Source organism: Pristiophorus japonicus, chromosome 8 (assembly GCF_044704955.1).
Source record: "Pristiophorus japonicus isolate sPriJap1 chromosome 8, sPriJap1.hap1, whole genome shotgun sequence".
In the NCBI taxonomy this organism is placed as follows: Eukaryota; Metazoa; Chordata; class Chondrichthyes; family Pristiophoridae; genus Pristiophorus; species Pristiophorus japonicus.
In genome coordinates this window covers 92100618-92124303 of record NC_091984.1, presented here as the reverse complement: position 1 = coordinate 92124303, position 23686 = coordinate 92100618, and the positions used below count along the sequence as shown (strand labels likewise).

Here is a 23686-nt window from a genome sequence, read left to right as displayed (position 1 = left end):
CCTTTTCTCCTGAAAGTATCATATGTTACGGATCTATGGAGTGCACTTGTTCTCCACTATGTCCATTATTCACGTCAGAGACATGAAGGTGTGTATTGGCATTATATTTGACCATGGAAGGCATCACAGCCGAGTAACATCCACACTTGCAGGATTGGATAGGGTAAATACAGAAAAACAATTTCCTCTAGTGGAAGAAATCCAGCACAAGAAGTCACAATTGTAAAATTAGAGCTAGGCCATTTATGAGTGAGATCAGGAAGCACTTTTTCACATAAAGGGTAGTGGAAATCTGGAACTCGCCCCCACCCCCAAAAAAGGCTGTGGATGCTGAGTCAATTGAAATTTTGAAGAATGAGACCAGTAGATTTTTGTTCGGTGAGGGTATGAAGGGATATGGAACAAAAGGTTGTAAATAGAGTTACGGTACAGATCAGTCATGATTTAACTGAATGGCAAAATAGGCTCCAGAGACTGAATGGCCTACTCCTGTTCCTATATAGGTCTTGGGGATGATTCCCAGTGATATGTTCTCTAGAAAGAAAAAAATGTGCATTTATACATCACCTTTCCTGTTTTCAGGACATCCCAAAGCACTTCACAGCCAATGAATTCCTTTTGAATTGTGGTCACTCTTCCAATGTTGGGAAACACAGTAGCCAATTTGCGCTCAGCAATGTCCCACAAACAGCAATGAGATAAATAAGCAGATAACCTGTTTTAGTGATATTGGTTGAGGGATAAATTTTAGCCAGCAAACCAGAAGAACGCCCTGCTCTTCTTCAAAATAAGTATGGGATCTTTTATGTCCATCTCAGAAATTAGACAAGGCCTCATTTAACATCTCATCCAAAAGAGAGGATCTCCAACAGCACAGCATTTTCTCAGTACTGCACTGGAATGTCAATCGCGATTACGTGCTCAACTCCTAGAGTGGGACTTGAATCTACAAGAGCCAAGTGCTGTGCCTTCTATAATTGTTCCCTGGCAAACAAAGATACAGTAATCTGCTTGATGAGTGGTATATAGACAACTGACCAATTTGACAAATGTCACCAGTAGTGGCGTAAAATGAGATAGTATCAAAAACTTTCAATATAGTGGTAACTTTTACCACAATAGGTCCACAACACCCTGTGCTGGTCAAGCTCCAGCAAATGGCACATACTCCAAAGCACAGTCAGAGCTGGCCAAGCTGTGAATGTTGGCTGCAGCAACGAAGAGCAATCTCCTGAAACAAGGCTGTGAAAGATCTCAGAAAGTGCACTTGGGTCTATACGTCCTGCTGGATGGATAATGGTGGGATGGTCTAGCTTCCCTTACAGTCTCCTTCTGCTCTTCTTCTGCCAACATGTACATCATGTAAAGTGGAATACCCATTGAGATGACCATTTTGCAGTTTTCAGATACTCGCTCAGTAATTCTCTTAAAATACATTGCTTTCCAAGAATAATGTAGAATGTAGGAGAAGCCTTCTGAGCAGAACAATGAAAATTATTTTCTTATACCTGCAATGAGTTCACAGTCATAATCACAGTTCCTATGGGTGGGGGGGGGGGGGGGAGGAGGAGGAGGAGGAGGGAGGAGGGGGGAGGAGGAGGAGGAGGAGGGGGGGTACGAGGAGGAGGAGGAGGGGGGGTACGAGGAGGAGGAGGAGGGGGGGTACGAGGAGGAGGAGGAGGGGGGGTAAGAGGAGGAGGAGGGGGGGGTAAGAGGAGGAGGAGGAGGGGAGGAGGAGATGGGGGGGTAAGAGGAGGAGGAGGGGGGGGAAGAGGAGGAGGAGGGGGGGGAAGAGGAGGAGGAGGGGGGGGAAGAGGAGGAGGAGGGGGGGGAAGAGGAGGAGGAGGGGGGGGAAGAGGAGGAGGAGGGGGGGGAAGAGGAGGAGGAGGGGGGGAAGAGGAGGAGGAGGGGGGGAAGAGGAGGAGGAGGGGGGGAAGAGGAGGAGGAGAAGGGAGAGAGGAGGAGGAGGAGGAGGAGAAGGGAGAGAGGAGGAGGAGGAGGAGAAGGGAGAGAGGAGGAGGAGGAGAAGGGAGAGAGGAGGAGGAGAAGGAGAAGGGAGAGAGGAGGAGGAGAAGGGAGAGGATGGAGGGAGGGAAGGAAGGAGAGAGGATGGAGGGAGGGAAGGAGGAAGGGAAGGAAGGGAGGGAGGGAGGGAGGGAAGGAAGGGAGGGAGGGAGGGAAGGAAGGGAGGGAGGGAGGGAAGGAAGGGAGGGAGGGGGGGGAGGAGGGAGGGAAGGAGAGGAGAGGGGAGGAGGGAGGGAGGGAAGGAAGGAGAGAGGAGGGAGGAAGAGAGAGAAGGAGGCTGAACGGCCGGGCCCAAGACTTCGGGCTGGATTTACAGGTAGGTGGCATCGGGTCTCGGGGTGGGGGCGGGGTCGCGAGTCGGGTCGGGTGGGAGGAGCCTTATCCATGCAGCCCCAGTGAGGCCATTCGGCCAGGATTAGGGGCTGCGTGCTTCGGGCCCCTCCCACAGTTTTGGGCGCCTGGAGCTACTGCACATGCGCGCCCACTGTAGCGCGCATGTGCAGAGATCCCGGCACTGTTTTCAGTGCAGGGACCTGGCTCCGCCCCCTACAACTCGTGCTGCGCCGCGCCCAGCTGCAGAGAGCCGGAAAATAGTTAAGTTTTTTTTAGGCGCACTTTCTGGCGCGAAAAACGGGCGTCCGGCGGCGCAGCCCGAAATTTGGGCCCTATAATTCTAAAGCAAAAGTAGCAGCACTTTCTGTGTAAGAATGACCCATTAGACTATCTCATTCTGAGCCGAGTATCTTACGATTATACTCAGCATGATAGCTGTTCAAACTCATCTCAATTTGTAAGTAGCAAGATCTACTGAAATAACCGCAAGCTGTCACTTTTGCCCAAATTGCTGAAATCCTGGAACTGGTGTGTAAGCAGATTTTGACAACCAGTTGTTCATCACCATTTCCATCTCTGCCCTCTTAGAGACTAACCTGATGGTCTGCTGCCATGAGGAAAAGCATACGTCGGAGTAGCAAACATAAATGGGACAGTTGGTAACACTCTCCACAACAAGACTTCACCTGAAAATTAAAATAAGATACATTAGTAAATCAAAAAATGTTAGAATATAGTTCTTCTAAAGTGATACAACTTATTTCCTATTTACATTACACATCATGGCATAGCAAAGCGCCTTCACCACAAATGTAAAAATAGCTAACCAACACAGCCTAAAGGCAGGTGTTAAAACTTTAGAGCAGTCTCAAGCTATCTCTTAATGGGCGTGGGTCCACAGTATAAATATGCTGAAGAGACAGAGTTAATACATAACCACAGACTAGATTAACGGGATGGAGAGCTTAATGTCTGGAAGGAAAAATGTGAAGAGTCTTTAATTAAAGGATGAGATTATCATATATCTAGTGTAGTAGCGAAAACCTTAATCAGGGGAAAAGTAATTTGGTAAGTTAAAACCTAAAGCAAGAAAGGCTGAGAGAAAGGTTTAATACGTTCATGGAGGAATAGCTGAGTCCCACATTCCAGCAGTTTGGCTGAAATAAAGAACAACATGCTCACAAGCAGCCAGGACTAAGGTCAAAGAATCCTCTGAAGAGATAAAACTCCTGAGAGCGCAAACAAGATAAATGTAGACAGCTCACAGAAATAACGAGCTGAGGCAGCCATGTTTGAGTCACATGAGATAGCAGAAACAAAGCCCCTTTGAAATGAGGATAGCCAGATGTATTTGTTAAGGACACTAGTCAGAGTTAAAACCTGGGAACAAGTTCACAGAGATGTAACACGTAACCCATGGGGGAGGGGGGCCTCCCCAGCAACAGTGGCCATAACTGAATGTACCAATGAAATCATTAGAAATTACTGTAACCAATGAAATTACTGTAACTGTATTAACCAATGTATTAGTAGCAGTTGGGCGGGGACTGGTGGCAAATAACCAATAGAACACTCCCCCGCGTAATTTCATTATTTTGACTGTATAAAATGTAACAGCGCAGGCTGTCCCACGAGACCGGTGATTATAGCATCCAGTATCAGTACTGATGCAACCAGTTCTCCCTTGGTTAATCAGGTTTTAATAAACAATTCTGTTCTCTGCATTCGGACCTTGTGTCGAGTGTTATATTTTTAATACTCTACAACATTTTGGCGTAGTCGGCAGGATACAACGGGTAGCTGACAGACGAGCGTATACGGATCCATCACGAGTGAGTATATTTAAACTACCACTCATAATCCGGTGTGAGCTGTTAAGAGATGTGTCTGTTGTCCAGGGTACCTGAATCTGTGAAAGATCTGTTATGGTGTAAAAGACTTGGGGGAATTAGGAAGTCACTATAGACACTATCATAAGGTATCAATGTGAGTTGTGTGAGTGTTGCCTCCAAGTTCAAGGGGAACTGGGTAAGGGACAATCAGAATCTTAGAATACAGATAAATCATTAAGGGTATCGATGGGATTGCAGGCTCTAGGGTTAGGGGAAACCGATTAGAGGGACAATCAGTATCTAAGAATACAGTTTAAATCAATAAAAAGTTGGTGAGACCGTAGAAGCTGGGTGTAGGTGAAACCAAGTAGGGAGGCGGTCAATATCTGAGAATACAGTGAAACCGATATAAGGATAGACGTACCAAAACTGAGCATGGTGTGTAAAGATATACTGGACTGGGGGGGTGGCCGGACTGCTCCCTTAGTAGATATTTTTCAGACGACCATAAAAAAAACTGATCGTGTGTTAAGTGACGTATGGGATCAAAAATAGAGCCGGCCAAACAAAGAATTAATAAGCTTTGTTGACTGAAAAACTGGTGTGAATATCTGTCTTTAAATGAAAAGTGCTAGTGTGGTTTAATTTGTCTGAAAGCCGGTTTAAAAAATGGTGCAGCTATCTGTTTGTTTTAGCTCCACCCACTTTTTCGGATAGAGAGTTGAAAGTTTTTAACCTTTTGTAGTGCTGTCCTGGATGTGGGAAGTTTTAAGAAAGTGTGAACCTAGAATTGAATTACATTTTAAGTTAGAAACGCAGGTGAGGATTTATTTTGATAAGTTACGGAGCTAGGAAATGCATAAAGGATAGGTTTGTTTAACAAAAGATAAAAAACGCGTGGTCCCATTGGTTTAAAAAAATTCGACACGCTCACTTACTTGTCAAAGAAAACACGTAATCATTGATTATATTGGGTTGAAACACAATTAATTTAGTCTAGGAATGAGATAAAGAACGAAGAAGGGAAATTGTAATGTCTCATGAGGCTGCGGGCTGGGGAAGTTACACCCCCATTTTCCTTTGTGTAAAACCTTATGTTAAATGACGTGAAAGCCTCCAGCTCAGTAAAAAGAGTTTTAAATAAAAGATTGGCTGTACAATATTTGAATTGGGATTTTGAGATATTTCAGCTGATTCTCCTTGATAAACATTCTGGTTGTATTGGAAAATCTTGGGTTTGGAAACCTTTCTAATAAAAGTACACATCTGTGTAACTCTACCTCAACTACTACGTCAGAAAACAAGATGTAATTTATGAATGTATCACAAATTATATCTTGAAGTTACAGAGCAAAAGATTTGACATTTTGTCATCCAAAAATAAATACAAATACTCCAATAGGGGAGCAGAAATTAGGATGGGAACAGTGAAGAGTTAATTTTGTTGTGACTGTTTCAAATACCACTGGTTAAGAAAAGGCACAATAAAATACTGAGATTTATTTTAAATAAAATGTTAAATCTGATCTCCTTAAAAAAAAGAAATAAAACTAAAAAGTTTGGAAACAATCTAGAAATGCCATTTGGGAAAGATGAGGATTTGTCACCTCAGGAGGCGAGGCCATCACACCCGATGGCCGGATAAAACAACTATTGGATAAACATAGTAAAGTTACATACAGATAGATTTCACGGGGCCATTGCAAATTCTCAAGGACGAAAGTACTATTTGGTAATTACAGATTTGTTTACTCGGTGGGTGGAAGCCTTCACAACTTGGAATTGCACAGCCACCACCGTAGCACGGATCCTAGCAGAAGAGGGAATTCCCCGTTGGGGGATACCCACCCAAATTGACTCGGATCAAGGAACTCATTTCACGGGTCAAGTAATGAAAGAAACTTGTAGAATATTCGGTATTAAGCAGAAATTTCACATCCCATATCAACCCCAGAGTTCAGGGATGGTGGAGAGAGTGAATCGGACCCTTAAAACCGCCTTGAGCAAGGCAATACAGGAAACAGGGCAGGCATGGACTGAACTCCTACGACAATATTAATGAGGTTGCGTGCCACACCAAACAGAACCACGGGATTAACCCCGTATGAATTAATGATCGGACGCGCAAAGAGGTTACCAGAAGGAATAGTGACAGGAGGAGCCGACTTAGGCCCCCTACGAGACAGAATCAGAAAGTATGTGAGAGAATTGAGTGAGCAGTTGAAAGATATGCGACAGAAGGTCCAAGAAAGGCAGAAGGAGGAGGACGAAGGCGGTGAGACAACCGCCTCAGCTACAATCCCCGAGATGGGGGCGAAGGTAATGGTTAAGGAGATGGTAGAGAAACCAGGGTTCGCACCTAGGTGGAGCGGACCATATGAGATATTAATTAGTGGAGATACGCGCGCTTGCGTGAATATGAAACGGTAGGGGCCACTGGAAACACTGGTCCCAGCTGAAAGAATAAAGGTACGGCAGATGGCGGAACCTAGGGTAATCCCAGTAAAACACTCCTTAAGATATGCTTTAGAGTATAAGGAGTTGAAGGACGAACTGACAGATGGACTTTTTAGAGGATTAGGATGTATATTTGCAATATTAGGGATACTGGCTATAATACTTCGGGGTGCGACAATGAGTGATTACAGTATTTTTAAACCTGACGAATATAACTAGCCCCAGTTTCTGCGAGCCCAGAACAGTTCCACTATATAAGAATCTGACATTACGAGCCTTGGAGGGGCCAGAGTCTAACACCATGAAACTTGTGGTGACCCGAAAGACAAGGAGAAAAAGGGGCATATTAGAAATGGCCGGGGTGGGCTATGCAGCCAGGGTCGCGACAGTTAACACGGTAGACTTTCAGGCCATAAATAAACAAGTCAGTACTTTAACCCGTATCTTAAAAGGGGCTGTCAGAAAGAGGAGATGATAACCAGCTACAGGTCCAATTAGGGGATGGGACCGAAAGAAAATACTGCAAGTAGCCCATACTTTAAGAGACCATGCAAAGACCATTAACTAGCTGAACGACCGAACAGTTAAGGCAAGTGCGGCCAGTGCGTGTACGGAGTATGGAGCATGGATGCTGGCCTCAGTGGAACATAATTTGGAACAATTACAGAACGGTGAGGTCCCGGACTGGATAACCAACAATGTTTTTAAAACTTGGACGCTGGATAAAAATCCTATTCAAGCCTGTCAGATTCGGAGGAATAGCCACGCATGGGTCCCTGAGAATAGATGAGTCACTGGCCACCAGAATATAACAGGGTTCGTAGTAAGCATTCCACAGTACAGACTTACTGAAGGACAAAGTCTATACAAGGTTACAAACATAGGGGAAGTAAGAAACCAAACACGAGTGAGATATCACAAGCTGCATCAATATGTTATTAAAAATGGGAATAAGACCAAGGATGTATCTATAACAGATTGTTATAAGAATACCCAGGTTCTGTTATGTCGAGAGTCGTTTCAGGAAGGAAAAGATAACTGTGGATACAGCCAAAAAGAGGGTTGCGTCCTAAGCATCACACCACGAGCGTTGGACTATGCGACTATAGTGGCATCACAAGGAAAAGGACAGTGGTGCATCAGCACAACAGTCGCTAACTGACTGTGGGAGGGGTGATGACATGTCCCATCAAACGCCCTGACTTATGTATGGAGCCTAAACAAGAGATCAACGTCGAAGGATGTATAATATACCCGGAGCTGAAGGAAGAGACTATCGACGGAACGATGGGAGACACGATAAAAGCGAGGTATAAAGATTTTGGAGAACCACAAGGACAATCGATCCCTAAGCTGAGGGAAGAGCAGATGGCAATGGAAAGGAGTGTGTTTGACCAACGAAGGAAATACGTCATCTTAAAAAGGGACAAATTGACAAACTACAAAAGCACACTGATAAAGAACTGACTGACTCGCTGTGGTATTCTCTACCTTTTCGGACTGAATCTGAACATACACCCTTGGATCAGAATTATATCCCATGTGTTAGTCCTAGTGCAGCTGATAGTGGTGCTGATGCTGCTGGGAGAATGTACAGGCAGATACAAGAGAATCAGAGCGATGACGTTGGCCAAGACCCTTAACAAAGAACACAGAAAGACTTTGCTAGATCCAAAAAGAGGTAATCAAACACAAAGACGACACAAGTACCTTATATATGTCGTGAGTGTCCCAATCCTATCGCCTGATCAACGAAACCGGGGCGGGAGACACACGAATCAAGATAGGGAAAGGAAAATTGTTGTTCATGGTGGGTATTTGGGGTATCCACCTGATCAAATGGGGGATTGTAGTAGCGAAAACCGTAACCAGGGAAAAGCAATTTGGTAAAGTTAAAACCCCTAAAGCAAGAAAGGCTGAGAGAAAAGTTTAATGTGTTCATGGAGGAATAGCTGAGTCCCACATTCCAGCAGTTAGGCTGAAATAAAGAACAACATGCTCACAAGGGGCCAGGACTAAGGTCAAAGAATCCTCTGAAGAGGAAACACTCCTGAGAACACAAACAAGATAAATGTAGACAGCTCACAGAAATAACGAGCTGAGGCAGCCATGTTTGAGTCACATGGGATAGCAGAAACAAAGCCCCTTTGAAATGAGGATAGCCAGATGTATTTGTTAAGGACACTAGTCAGAGTTAAAACCTGGGAACAAGTTCACAGACGTAACACATAACCCATGGGTGGGGGTGGGGGGGCTCCCCAGCAACAGTGGCCATAACTGAATGTACGAATGAAATCATTAGAAATTACTGTAACCAATGATATTGTTGTAACTGTAGTAACCAATAAAATTACTGTAACTGTATTAACCAATGTATTAGTAGCAGGTGGGCGGGGACTGGTGGCAAATAACCAATATAACACTTCCCTGCGTAGTTTCATTATTTTGACTGTATTTCAACTGTATAAAATGTAACAGCGCAGGCTGTCTCACAAGACCGGTGATTATAGCATCCAGTATCAGTACTGATGCAACCTGTTCTCCATTGATTAATCAGGTTTTAATAAACAATTCTTTTCTCTATATACGGACCTTGTGTCGAGTGTTATATTTTTAATACTCCACAATATCTAGATAAAAAGAAAATAATTACAAGTAGCCAGCACGGATTTCAAAAAGGATGATCGTGATTGACAAACCTCTGTCGATAGGGAAATGCAGTGTACACAGACTTTAGGAACGTTTTTGACAAGCTGCCACTTGTGAGATTACTAGAGAAGATTAAGGGATATGAAATTATGGGGGGGGGGGGTGGGGGAAAAGAGTCACAAACTGGATTAAAAATTGGTTAGAATAGAGAAAACGGAGAAGGAGTTAAGGGCAGTTCTCAGAGTGGATGGAAGTGGGTTGTGGTTTACCGCACGGGGCACTTTTTTCTATATCATTGATTTGGAAATTGGCCTAGATGTCAAAATTTGCAGATTATATCAAAGTAGGAGGCATCATTATTTTTTTTTAAATAAGACCAAAGGAAGCGGCAAAGGGACATTGATAAGATGGGGGAAATGGGTTGAAATGAGACAAATTTAATTGAATGTCTGTAAGTGTGAAGTAGTGCATTTTGGTAAAAAAATAACAGCCGTCATTATACTGAATGGAAGTCGGCTTGGTGCTGTAAAAGAGCAGAGGATTTTGGGGGTATAGGTTCCCACGACATTAACGGCAGCACCTCAGGTTGATTTCTAGGTTTAGAATTGTAGGTTATATCACAAAAAGGTATAGAATATAAAAGCCAAGAAGTAATGGCAAACTATATAAAACCTTAATGACCTCAGTAAGTGTGCTGTATTGGCTCCACACTATATGAATGATATTAAGGCTTTCGAGAGGATACACTGCAGATTCACTAGGATGCTGTCTGGTATGAGGAAAAATAAAAGAAAAAAAAATTGAATAATGAGTATTTTTTCATCAGAGCAACACAAATTGTGGGGTGATATAATAGAAATATTTAAAATTCTGAAAGGATGGGATAGGGTAGATATATAGGGCCCAAGTTTCCACAGGATAAAAAACGGGCGCCCCTCCGAGCTGGGCGCCCGTTTTTTTCGCCTAAAACGGCGCCAGAAAAAAAACGCGCTATTCTCGAGCGCTTTGCAGCTCCTTGTCTGTTTGGCGCGGCGCCCAGGGGGGCGGAGCCTACACTCGCGACGATTTTGTAAGTGGGAGGGGGCGGGTACTATTTAAATTAGTTTTTTTCCTGCCGGCAACGCTGCGCGTGCGCGTCGGAGCGTTCGCGCATGCTCAGTGTGAAAAAACCATTGGCACTCGGCCATTTTTGTAGTTCTTTGTAGCTGTTTAATTTTTGAACATTTTTTAATAAAATCACATTGCCATCAGCACTGAGGCTACCCTTCTCACTGTCTCCTTCCCCTCCCCACCCTCCACAACAACAACCCGCTTTCTCCTTCCCTCCCCCCCCTCCCGCTCAGTGGCAACGAACGGCTGCAGAATTCTCCCTGGCTGAAGCACTTTCACACAGGTAGGAAGATGGTTTATTTAATCTTTTCTTTGCTTATAAATGTTTATTCAGGTTGGATTTATTTGTATAATATTTGTAGAAGTATAAATAAGGATTTATTGTAGAATTTAATGAGTTCCCTTCCCCCCCCCACCTCGTTCTGGACGCCTAATTTGTAAACTGCGCCTGATTTTTTAATGTGTAGAACAGGTTTTTTCAGTTCGACAAAAGTCTTCACTTGCTCCATTCTACTTTAGTTTGGAGTACGTTTTCACTGTGGAAACTTTCAAATCAGGCGTCAGTGGCCGGACACGCCCCCTTTTGAAGAAAAAATTCTGTTCCAAAGTAGAACTGTTCTACCTGACTAGAACTGCAGAAAAAAAAATGTGGAGAATTGCGATTTCTAAGATAGCCCGTTCTCCACCAGTTGCTCCTAAAAATCAGGCGCAAATCATGTGGAAACTTGGGCCTCATAGACTATTTACAGCAGTTGAAGGGTCAAGAATGAGGGGCCTTAGATACCAGATTATATGCAAGCTATTTAGAATAGGGGGAGGAGAAACTTCATTACACAGAGCATTGTCAGGCTGTGAAATTCACTTCCATGGTTAGTGATCGAGGCAGAAACTGTCAACATTCCAGATTAGATTGGATCAGTAGATTAGGAAAAAGGGGTTGAATGGATATGGGAACAGGGTGGGTAAATGTTCACTTAGGAATTGCTCTACCATCCTGATAATTGCATGATACCACAATTATGACACAACAATAATCATAGTAATCAATCACTATCAATTAGTCTACAACAGACATGAGGTGAGGAAAACCCACCAGTGGTGGAAAACTTTTGGAATCAAAGTCACCTGTTCCTACCAAGCATGCGACACTTACCATATGTCATGTATCAAATTACTCGTATAATGTATTCCAAGATACTATTTTCTGAAAGAAATCTATCTAATTTGCATTTGAATTAATCAACACTTTGTTTCCACTGTCTCCATAGGGAGTCTATTTCACAGATTTACCATTTGCTCACTAAAATAATGGCATGGATTTTGCAGTCAGCGGCAAAGTAATGGCTCTTGTCGCTGACCTTGAAAGAATCTGCCCACAAAGATCAAGTGATCTCTGTGGTGTCGATTTCACCTCCCCCAACATTAATTTGAATCTGACGCCATGACTAGCAGATCTCGAGCGTCCAGCAAGTGATGTCATCAAGCTGGCGAAGCAGCCAATCGCACTGAAGAATACTCACAGACAGCAAACCAGGAAACAAAATGCATTGATTTTCCTTCACTTTTTAATCATTTTACAGAGGAAGATAAAGACTGGGGATATACTCATGGGATTAAGGTAGAAGCTGAAATATCAAACAAACTTTTTTTTTAAAAGTATTATAAGAAAACATGGAATTTTTATCATAATGGAAAAATGTGACATTCTCCACAAATGTAAAATTAGTTTTTTAAGGACAGAACAACTGTTCAGCAGTAATTATAACTCAGTACGCCATTAAAAACCCAGTTACACCTCATTCAACAAGGCGTAACTTTTTCAGGGGTTTTTAAGGGCGATATTCCATCGTAAAAGCTTAAGTTCTCATCAGTTCAGTGATTTCAATCGACTGTTGGCTGAGGGGAGAACAGCGCGACCTGTGTAGGAGCAGGGAATGACTGACAGCAACTTCTGGATTTCCACGTTTAACTGTACATGTGCATACTCCAGAAGTTGCTGTCAGATCCACAGTTGTAATGACGGCGAACGCTGACAGTTTTGCAGTCGTTACAACTGCAAATTCCGGGCTGTAGTTTCTACAGATCAGTTTTGAATTTACCCTCTCTACTTCAAGTGTCGTCTGGTTTTACAGATTGGAAAGTAAATGCCTGCATGGACTGTTTGAACCAAATGGCCTGTTTCTATGTTGTAACCCATGTATTTGACTGGAGAAAACAGCTGCCAAGTACCAAATTCAATGAAACAAGACTTGTAACATAGTCCAAATGAAAATTGTGTCGCAATTTCAGGCTGTAGACAGAAAAATACAATTTTGTAAAATGGATTTCTTCTTGTTGAAATTAAAAACATCCTTTAAACTTTGTGCCATAAGCAAGAAATCTGTTTTATAAGCGTACATTTTCCTATATGCAATTGTGGCAATGCAATCAAACTTTTCTGCTTTTTAATTTATTTCTAAATTCTTACAGCTGGAGGATAGTAATCTGACAGATGCTTAATGGGGTCTATCATATGCAAGGTGATGATGCCTTCAGCTCATCACTGTGCATCTACCCTCTTAGCCTTATACAAAATCCTTATACTACATGATTAGGAACTCAGTATGCTGGCCTGGAAAAAGCTTCACTAGGTCCTCCAGTAATTAATCTTAAAGAGAAATATCAAGGGGGCAGGGAAAGGGTAAGTATTTGCCCTAAAAGTCTACAAAATAGGACTATCTAAAATATCTCCCAAATAAGAGAAGATATCCACAGTTAATTTTGTTCAAAACAGCCTTGTGGAGACCAGCTCGAAAAGGCTTCATTATTAAAACTTTCCAATGGAAGTGTTCCGCTGAATTGGCAACCAGAATAGAAAAGCTGACAATTCCCACTGACTAGAATCGCAGCTAGCTGGAGACTGACTTGGATGAATAGAAGATGCCTCAAATCAATTTAATTTGTGCAAAATATTTGAAATAGTTTTCCATTCCCCTCAAATGTTCTCTCCTAAAGGCACTGATACATGTTGTAGTACAGTTCAATGGGCCATTTACACCCTCGAGCACCTCACCCAAGTGGCTATTCTTCATGGGTTGAGTAAAACTGTAAACAAGCTCTTCCACCTTGGTGAGCTGCACCCAATCCTGTTATACCAAATGTATACACATATGCTCTTTCCAGCAGCAATCACTGAATAACAGCCAAGAGTAGAAACCTTGATCAATTATTGCTGCCCTACCGCAAGGGCATTGTGGCTGACTGTAGTGTCCACATACCATCCCAGTTCAGATGAAAGTTTTTTTTAAATAAGCTCACCGGGGAAAGTAGCAATCCCTCACTCCTCCACACAAACACTGTGGCGTTCTACTTTAACGTCAAACTGCCAGCTTTGTTTTGCCAAAACTCAATTTTACAAATGACACACCCTGTTATAAATATATGTCTCACAATATTTAACATAGTTTTAGTTACTTACCAGCTGAGCTATGAGAGACACATGATGGGCACAAAGTTCAGCACTTCCATATCTACAAATGAAAAAATATAATGTACCAAACACATAGAAACATAGAAAATAGGTGCAGGAGTAGACCATTCGGCCCTTCTAGCCTACACCGCCATTCAATGAGTTCATGGCTGAACATGCAACTTCAGTACCCCATTCCTGCTTTCTCGCCATACCCCTTAATCCCCCTAGTAGTAAGGACATCATCTAACTCCTTTTTGAATGTATTTAGTGAATTGGCCTCAACAACTTTCTGTGGTAGAGAATTCCACAGGTTCACCACTCTCTGGGTGAAGAAGTTTCTCCTCATCTCGGTCCTAAATGGCTTACCCCTTATCCTTAGACTGTGACCCCTGGTTCTGGACTTCCCCAACATTGGGAACATTCTTCCTGCATCTAACCTGTCTAAACCCATCAGAATTTTAAACGTTTCTATGAGATCCCCTCTCATTCTTCTGAACTCCAGTGAATACAAGCCCAGTTGATCCAGTCTTTCTTGATAGGTCAGTCCCGCCATCCCGGGAATCAGTCTGGTGAACCTTCGCTGCACTCCCTCAATAGCAAGAATGTCCTTCCTCAAGTTAAGAGACCAAAACTGTACACAATACTCCAGGTGTGGCCTCACCAAGGCCCTGTACAACTGTAGCAACACCTCCCTGCCCCTGTACTCAAATCCCCTCGCTATGAAGGCCAACATGCCATTTGCTTTCTTAACCGCCTGCTGTACCTGCATGCCAACCTTCAATGACTGATGTACCATGACACCCAGGTCTCGTTGCACTGCCCCTTTTCCTAATCTGTCACCATTCAGATAATAGTCTGTCTCTCTGTTTTTACCACCAAAGTGGATAACCTCACATTTATCCACATTATACTTCACCTGCCATGCATTTGCCCACTCACCTAACCTATCCAAGTCACTCCGCAGCCTCATAGCATCCTCCTCGCAGCTCACACTGCCACCCAACTTAGTGTCATCCGCAAATTTGGAGATACTACATTTAATCCCATTTAACACAAAAAGGATTCTTCTATAAAAAAAGTGTGCTGGTTCATTAAGTTTTCTACAAACAATTCTATGGCCCAAGACAGTTGTGTGAAACCATGTACAATCTACTTAAGGCCTAAGGATTCAAATTTATGGCAGCTTGCCTATCAGATTTTTTTTACCGCCATCAAAACAAATAAATTAAAGCAGGGGTTCTCAACCTTTTTGCTTTCGAGGCCCTCCTCCCACGTTATAAAAATTTTCCGGACTCCGTAACACAACACAAGTATTTTTAAACTTGCGGATTTCCCCACACCTAGCTCAGGTTTTAATCCCCCAGAAGAGAAGTTTTATTTAATAATTTAATAGAGCCCAAGTTTGAACTGGTCATTAGAACGGCGCACCTCCGAGCCTTGCGCCTATTATTTAAAATTAAAAGTGCGCCTAAAAAGTACCTCGCTATTCTGAAGTGTCTACAGGCCTCCATTCCAGTCAGCGCAGCGCAGCTTGAGCTGCGGGGGGTGAAGCTATCGACGTGCTGTGTCTACACAGCCGGCATGGGGGCGGGGCTAGGGCCCAGTGTGTCTGAGAGTGCCGGCAGCGTTGCGCATGCGCGTTGGAGCGTACGCAATGGCACAGAAACATTGGCTGGGTGAGTGCCCCTAGCCGAAGATATGCTGCTGCGTTCTTTAGTGAGCTGCTGGGTGATTGATTTCCCTCCTCTAGCCGAACGGCTGAAGATATGCTGCTGCGTGCTTTAGTGAGCTTTGCTGCTGGGTGAACGATTTCCAGCCCCTGGCCGAACGGATAGATGCTGCATGCTGCAGTAGGTGAGATAAGGACTTTTATTTTTTTATTTATTGATTGATCTTTTATTTTTTTAACTTTTAATTTTTTAATTGATTGATTGATTGATCATTTATTATTGATGGTTCTTTATTTTTTTTTTTAAAGTGAAGGTGTTTAGCGCTCTCTCTTCCCTTCGGCTCCCCCCCCTCTCCGGCCCTTTAGCTGTGCTGATTTCTTAACTCTACACAAGGTTTTTCCTGGTGTACAAAAGTGGACACTTACTCTCTTCTAATTTAGTTTGGAGTAACTTTTCGCAGTTCAAACTTGCAAAACAGGCTAAGTAAGCTTTTGAAAAAAACTGAACTAAAACAAAACCAAACTAACTCACTAGAACTGGAGCAAACTAAATGTGGAGAATTGCAATTTCTAGGATACTCCAAAAAAAACTAGTTGCTCCAAAAAAAAAGGAGCAAATCCAGTGGAACATGGAAGCAAATAGGACTGGATCAAAAACAAACTTACCAAGATAAATACTGCTGTAAAAGTCAGTGACAGGCAAAGAGACTTGTCTAAGCGGTCAAATGGTGTCAAACAGTAAGATCCTGAATTGACTGCACATGCAGTCTTTATAGTTGAAACAATTACACTCGTTTCAATTTGCAGGGGAGACTACTGATATTTGTGACATAAACATCAGTAGTCGCCCCTGTATATTGATGGGACGAACCAACTGGCGGACACCTGAAATTTTCTCGCGAACCCCTAGGGGTCCGTGGACTCACATTTGAGAACCCCTGGATTAAAGGATTTGTGCAGATTACAAATTTGATTATATTTCATTTTACTATTCAGTACCTACCGTGCAACAAAGCACCATGCATCTGTAGCCAGAAGTGCAGTTAACATGTGTGGACTGAGTACAGCATCCAATAAGGAACATTCCTGTAACAAACAGCACAGACTTGTAATCATACAGAATTGTTTAAAAAAATCTTTAAACCATTCAAATTAGAATAACATGCATTTATATAGCGTCTTTCACGACCTCAGGGTAGTCCAAAGTGCTTTACAGCCAATGAAGTACTTTTGAAGTGTAGGTCATTGTTGTAATGTATGGAAATGCAGGAGCCAATTTGCGCACAACAAAGGTCCCACAAAGAGCAATGAGATAATGACCAGATATTCTGTTTTTAGTCATGTTGGTTGAGGGATAAATATTGGCATCTTTTTAACATTGCATCCAAAAGGCGGCACATTTGACAGTGCAGCCTCCCTCCGTAGTGCCCAAGTGGCAGCCTAGATTATGTGCTCAAGTCCCTGGAATAGGGCTTGAATCCACAACCTTCTGATTCAGAGGCGAGTGCGCTACCACTGAGCTAAGGCTGACACCTAATTATACAGGAGGACTGAGGAGCCACTGCATAATGCACTGTGTCATGGGGCTGGATATTACGAACCTTGGCGGATCAGTGGCCCCATTGTTGGCTCCAGCCTGCTGTGTAGAATGAATTTCCCGAGATTGGGCTTGTTAAGCCCACCTAGCGCATTTCCCGGCCAATTAGAGGAAGCGGGTCTGGTGACATAATTTGATGACACGTTATCAGCCGGTTTGCTTAAAGGGACCATGGCCAACATTCTGTTGACATTTGTGCTGTCTGTGTTCTACAGCATTGAGGTGCTGCAAAAACTGCACAAAGTTGCAGGGCTGCACCCAGCCTCTCCCATCACTCCCTCCATATGCTTATGGAGGGAGTCACAGCACGCAGGGAGGTTCTCTTCCCTTCCCATGGGCAGAGAAGACCTCCTTCGGGGATCAACACAGCCTGGTTGCACATTGCAGAGGAGGGCACAAGAAGGGATGTGGTCAGGAGGACCTGGGTACAGTGCCGCAAATGTTTCAATAATCACAATTGATCACAAAACATTAGTACAAAGCCACACTCAACTTCATCCTACTGTGCCTCTCAGCACATCCTCAGCACTCTGCCTTCCCTACCCTACTCCTGCACATCCTTACTCACACCAACTTACCTTGAACGTCCATCCATTCCTCTCTATCTACATTATCACATCCCCATCTCACTAACCACCCCTCACATTCTCCCTCATCCGAATGCAACCATACCAACTAACATACAAGGGTAGATACTTGGGTTTTTATTCAATGTTCATGTAAAGTTTCTGTTAATGTGCTGTCAAAAATTGAAACCTTTATTTTCAACACTTTGCATTCTTGGACAGATTTGTTGGCTCCTTTGGAAGTGGCTTAGTGAGTTGCAGTGAATGGTGAGACATAACGTTAACCCCCGCAATGATGATGAGTGAGAAAAGAATGGCTTAGGCATTGTAGGGTTGCTTTATGGTGTTGGGTAAGAACATAAGAAATAGGAGCAGAAGTAGGCCATTTGGCCCCTCGAGCCTGTTCCACCATTCAATAAGATCATAGCTGATCTGATCATGGGCTCAGTTCCATTTCCCTGCCCGCTCCCCATAACCCTTTAGTCCCTTGTCGCTCAGAAATCTGTCTATCTCTGTCTTAAATATATTCAATGACCCAGTCTCCACAGCTCTCTGGGGCAGAGAATTCCACAGATTTACAACCCTCAGAGAGAAGAAATTCCTCCTCATCTCAGTTTTAAATGGGCGACCCCTTATTCTAAAACCATCACAAGGGTGGTGCCAACCTCGCGCATCATCTGGCAACCAGGGTGTACAGCGTCAAGTGACCTAAGTGTGGTCATGGTGAGGCCAACCCTGGCAGCAATATGGTTGGATGCTGATGTTGCACAGGACACAGGGCATCAGTTAATTGCGGAAAAGGTTGCTGCTGTTGTTGGTGCTGCTGGTGTGCCTGGTGATGCTGTAATTGGGGCTGATTGTGGTGGGATTCTGAGGACCAAGGTGAGAGAGTATAAAGTGCACCGATGCTGATGGAATACATGGCAGGTGAAGTAGAGATGACAGAATCAGTCAGTCAATGTGGGAGAGGTAACGAGGTCAGACTGGTTGGAGACTTGTGTAAAGACTTGCAGCATTCTGAATCTGTACTGGAAATGCAGTTTAGAGAAGCTAGTGACCAAGGGAACATTTCTCAATCAGCTGGGAGTTTTAACTTGACATTTGAAGCCGTCAACTCATCAGCTGAAACAATGGCTAGTGACCTCCCGCCTCAGCTTTACCGACGAGGTCTAGGCACAGCGGGAAACCAGGGGGTGACCTGTCAAATTCAAAAAGCTGGGAAACATCATTGTTAATTGGCTGTAAACAAGCCACTAATGATTTCACTTGCCTCCCCCGGCAGGTCACTCAGCACAAGCAGACCTGACATTTGGTAAAGGCGCAGGGTGGTAGGTTGACAGCGGGATAACGACCCGCTGGGGGAAAAAAAAACTTTCCCACCCGATCTGCCACCTATCGTGCCCACTAACCCCCCTGGAAAATTCTCCCCATGGAGTCATGGCAGCAATTTCTCAATGAATTGGTGATCTCAAATGTACAGATGCTTCTCCATACAGAAAGGGGGATTAAAGAACACAAACGGCAAATCACTTTCACCCTTGTGCATCTCCAAGCTGCCAGTCCAAGAGAAACACTGCTATTGAATAGGGACACCTGCACATCCTCTCAACTGCAAAATGACGTGATGGAATGTGTAGTTTAAAATGGGGCGATGAGATAGAGAGATTCATAAAGACAAATATGTTTTGACCATATTGTGGCAGCAATGTAATGGTTACACAACATTTTGGACGAGCATCTCAAGGGTAAAAGGACACCCACAGAAGTTGTTATAATTTGGTGACTTCAGTCCATCATCATCATCATAGGCAGTCCCTCGGGATCGAGGAAGACTTGCTTCCACTCTTAGCATGAGTTCTTAGGTGGCTGTACAGTCCAATATGAGAACCACAGACTCTGTCACAGGTGGGACAGATAGTCGTTGAGGGAAAGGTGGGCAGGGAGCCTGGTTTTCCACACGCTCCTTCCGCTGCTTGCGCTTGATTTCTGCATGCTCTCGGCGACGATACTCGAGGAGCTCAGCGCCCTCCTGAATGAACTTCCTCCACTTAGGGCGATCTATGGCCATGGACTCCCAGGTGTCAGTGGGGATGTCGCACTTTATCAGGGAGGCTTTGAGGGTGTCCATGTAACGTTTCCTCTGCCCGCCTTTGGCTCGTTTGCCGTGAAGGAGTTCCGAGTAAAGCGCTTGCTTTGGGAGTCTCGTGTCTGGCATGCGAGCTATGTGGCCTGCCCAGCGGAGCTGATCAAGTGTGGTCAGTGCTTCAATGCTGGGGATGTTGGCCTAGCTAATGTTTGTGCGTCTGTCCTCCCAGGGAGATTTGCAGGATCTTGCGGAGACATCGCTGGTGATATTTCTCCAGCAACTTGAGGTGTCTACTGTACATGGTCCACATGTCCGAGCCATACAGGAGGGCAGGTATTACTACGGCCCTGTAGACCATGAGCTTAGTGACAGTCCTGAGGGACTGGTCTTCAAACACACTTTTCCTCAGGCGGCCGAAGGCTGCACTGGAGGCGGTGTTGGATCTCGTCGTCAATGTCTGCTCTTGTTGATAGGAGGCTCCCGAGATAGGGGAAGTGGTCCACATTATCCAGGGCCACGCCGTGGATCTTGATATCTGGGGGGCAGTGCTGTGCGGCGAGGACAGGCTGATGGAGGACCTTTGTCTTACTAATGTAGTCCTTACCACTAGGGGGATCAAGGGGTATGGCGAGAAAGCAGGAATGGGGTACTGAAGTTGCGTGTTCAGCCATGAACTCATTGAATGGCGGTGCAGGCTCGAAGGGCCGAATGGCCTACTCCTGCATCTATTTTCTATGTTTCTAATGTTTAGCGTAAGGCCCATGCTTTCATACGCCTCGGTAAATACGTCGACTATGTCCTGGAGTTCAGTCTCTGTATGTGCACAGACGCGGATGTCGTCCGTGTACTGTAGCTCAACGACAGAGGTTGGAGTGGTCTTGGACCTATGAGACTAGCGCAACATAGATTGCACCTCCATCGAGTGTAGCAAAAGCCTCTAATCATCCTCGATGGGAACGATTAATGGATGGATGGGAAGTGGAGAGGGAGGACACCAAAAGAAGTACAAAAAGGTGCAATATGTTGTACTCAAATATTTAACTGAAAAGAATACTGTAATCATTTTTCCATTATAAAAACTATTCTCAATATTTTAAAACACATTAATGTACTGCTGGTTTGTATTGATTTGAACATGGAGTTCTATTTTTATGCCGTTGTCCAGTTGTAAATTTACCATCTCAGCAACATCTTTTGCAGAGGTGAGGAGCAAGAAAAACTATTTTAAAAAGTTCATTAAAATTCTGCAGGATTCATAAAACTCTATCTGTAAAACTGCTACTTATTCTCAGGAGTCAGTAAGAAATTGCAACAAAAAAAAACATTCGTGAATACTGAAATAAACTTTAAACACTATGCTAATGAAGGCAGTAATTTTAAACACCACCAGTCGCTGGGATGCTTTCTAAACGAAAGTACTAGCAGCATCTAGTGGCAATACATTAATAAAGGATGAACGTTCAGCTTCATCTTGTGAGTTATTCTCAGTGCAAACATTTTTTGATGGGGAGGGGGGGGGTGGGGAATATAAGGAAAGAAAACTCCTCAAAATAGCTCAAAGAATGGATAATTTAGTCAAAGTTTATACTCACCAACTCTGGAAAGAGAGAAGCCGGAAGGGACGTGATAAAAGAGCACAGATGAGTGCATACATATTCATATAGACTGATACTTTGCTGAGCCTTTCCGTTACTCATCGTTCCGGGCAATTGAACTGGCAAAGAAAGCTCTGCATAACACCGCTGGAAGTTAAGAAACAGTACACGGAACAAAGGTAACCTGAGCACAAACAAAAAAGACAAAAGATTAGGGGCCAACTTTTTTCCCTGTTGAGAAAATTTGTAATCCTTTGTTATTCCCATTACTCATCATGCTAGGGTGCCACTACTGAAGACAGTTACTAATCCTGCTAAGGAGCCAAGACAAGGAGATAATCTGCTCAACAAATGTCTGATATTCTGTAACAGATCACAAGTTAAAGATTAAAGCTGCTTTCTATTGGTTTAATTACTGTTCTAGTGTCACTGGTTCCTAACACGTGGGCCTGGGAGAAATATAGAATTCAACAGAGGAGGACAAAGGGTTTAATTAAGGAGGGGGAAAATAGAGTACGAGAGGAAGCTTGCAGGGAATATAAAAACTGACTGCAAAAGCTTCTATAAATATGTGAAGAGAAAAAGATTAGTAAAGACAAACGTAGGTCCCTTGCAGTCGGATTCAGGTGAAATTATAATGGGGAACAAAGAAATGGCAGACCAATTGAACCAATACTTCAGTTCTGTCTTCATGAAAGAAGATACAAATAACCTTCCGAAGGTACTAGGCGACAGTGGGTCTAGTGGGAAGGAGGAACTGAAGGATATCCTTATTAGGCGGGAAATTGTGTTAGGGAAATTGATGGGATTGAAGGCCGGTAAATCCCCGGGGCCTGATGGTCTGTATCCCAGAGTGCTCAAGGAAGTGGCCCTAGAAATAGTGGATGCATTGGTGATCATTTTCCAACAGTCTATCGACTCTGGATCAGTTCCCATGGACTGGAGGGTTGCTAATGTAACACCACTTTTTAAAAAAGGAAGGAGAGAGAAAATGGGTAATTATAGACCGGTTAACTTGACATCAGTAGTGGGGAAAATGTTGGAATCGATCATGAAAGACGAAATAGCAGCGCATTTGGAAAGCGGTGACAAGATCGGACCAAGTCAGCATGGATTTATGAAAGGGAAATCATGCTTGACGAATCTTCTGGAATTTTTTGAGGATGTAACTAGCAGAGTGAACAAGGGAGAACCAATGGATGTGGTGTATTTGGACTTTCAAAAGGCTTTTGACAAGATCCCGCACAAGAGATTGTTGTGCAAAATCAAAGCACATGGTATTGGGGGTAATATACTGGCGTGGATAGGGAACTGGTTGGCAGACAGGAAGCAGAGAGTCGGGATAAACAGGTCCTTTTCAGAATGGCAGGCAGTGACGAGTGGAGTGCCGCAGGGCTCAGTGCTGGGACCCCAGCTCTTTACAATATACATTAACGATTTGGATGAAGGAATGGAGTGTAATATCTCCAAGTTTGCAGATGACACTAAACTGGGTGGCGGTGTGAGCTGTGAGGAGGATGCCAAGAGGATGCAGGGTGACTTGGACAGGTTAGGTGAGTGGGAAAATGCATGGCAGATGCAGTATAATGTGGATAAATGTGATGTTATTTATTTTGGCGGCAGACTAGGAAAAGGGGAGGTGCAACGAGACCTGGGTATCATGGTTCATCAGTCACTGAAAGTGGGCACGCAGGTACAGCAGGCGGTAAGGCGGCAAATGGTATGTTGGCCTTCATAGCTAGGGGATTTGAGTATAGGAGCAGGGAGGTCTTACGTCAGTTGTACAGGGCCTTAGTGAGGCCTCACCTAGAATATTGTGTTCAATTTTTGTCTCCTAATCTGAGGAGGACGTTCTTGCTATTCAGGGAGTGTAGCGAAGGTTCACCAGACTGATTCCAGGGATGGCTGGACTGACATATGAGGAGAGACTGGATCAACTGAGCCTTTATTCACTGGAGTTTAGAAGGATGAGAGGGGATCTCATAGAAACATATAAGATTCTGACGGGACTGGACAGGTTAGATGCGGGAAGAATGTTCCCGATGTTGGGGAAGTCCAGAACCAGGGGACATAGTCTTAGGATAAGGGGTAGGCCATTTAGGACTGAGATGAGGAGAAACTTCTTCACTCAGAGTTGTTAGCCTGTGGAATTCCCTGCCGCAGAGAGTTATTGATGCCAGTTCACTGGATATATTCAAGAGGGAGTTAGATATAGCTCTTACGGTTAATGGGATCAAGGGGTATGGAAAGAAAGCAGGAAAGGGGTACTGAAGGAATGATCAGCCATGGTCCTACTGAATAGCGGTGCAGGCTCGA

General features: G+C 43.9%; 1 protein-coding gene across 3 annotated transcripts in view; it reads right to left on the bottom strand.

The window, feature by feature from the left end:
* firrm (fignl1 interacting regulator of recombination and mitosis) overlaps positions 1–23686 on the bottom strand; it is a 64936-nt gene that overhangs the window by 14391 nt on the left and 26859 nt on the right. For all 3 annotated transcript variants that reach the window (XM_070887081.1, XM_070887083.1, XM_070887082.1), the window contains exons 13-16: positions 21368–21554; positions 16530–16612; positions 13864–13915; positions 2955–3044 (exon numbers count right to left, since the gene is read on the bottom strand). In XM_070887081.1, the coding sequence (XP_070743182.1) occupies positions 2955–3044; positions 13864–13915; positions 16530–16612; positions 21368–21554 (412 nt within the window). The remainder of the gene's footprint in view (positions 1–2954; positions 3045–13863; positions 13916–16529; positions 16613–21367; positions 21555–23686) is intronic.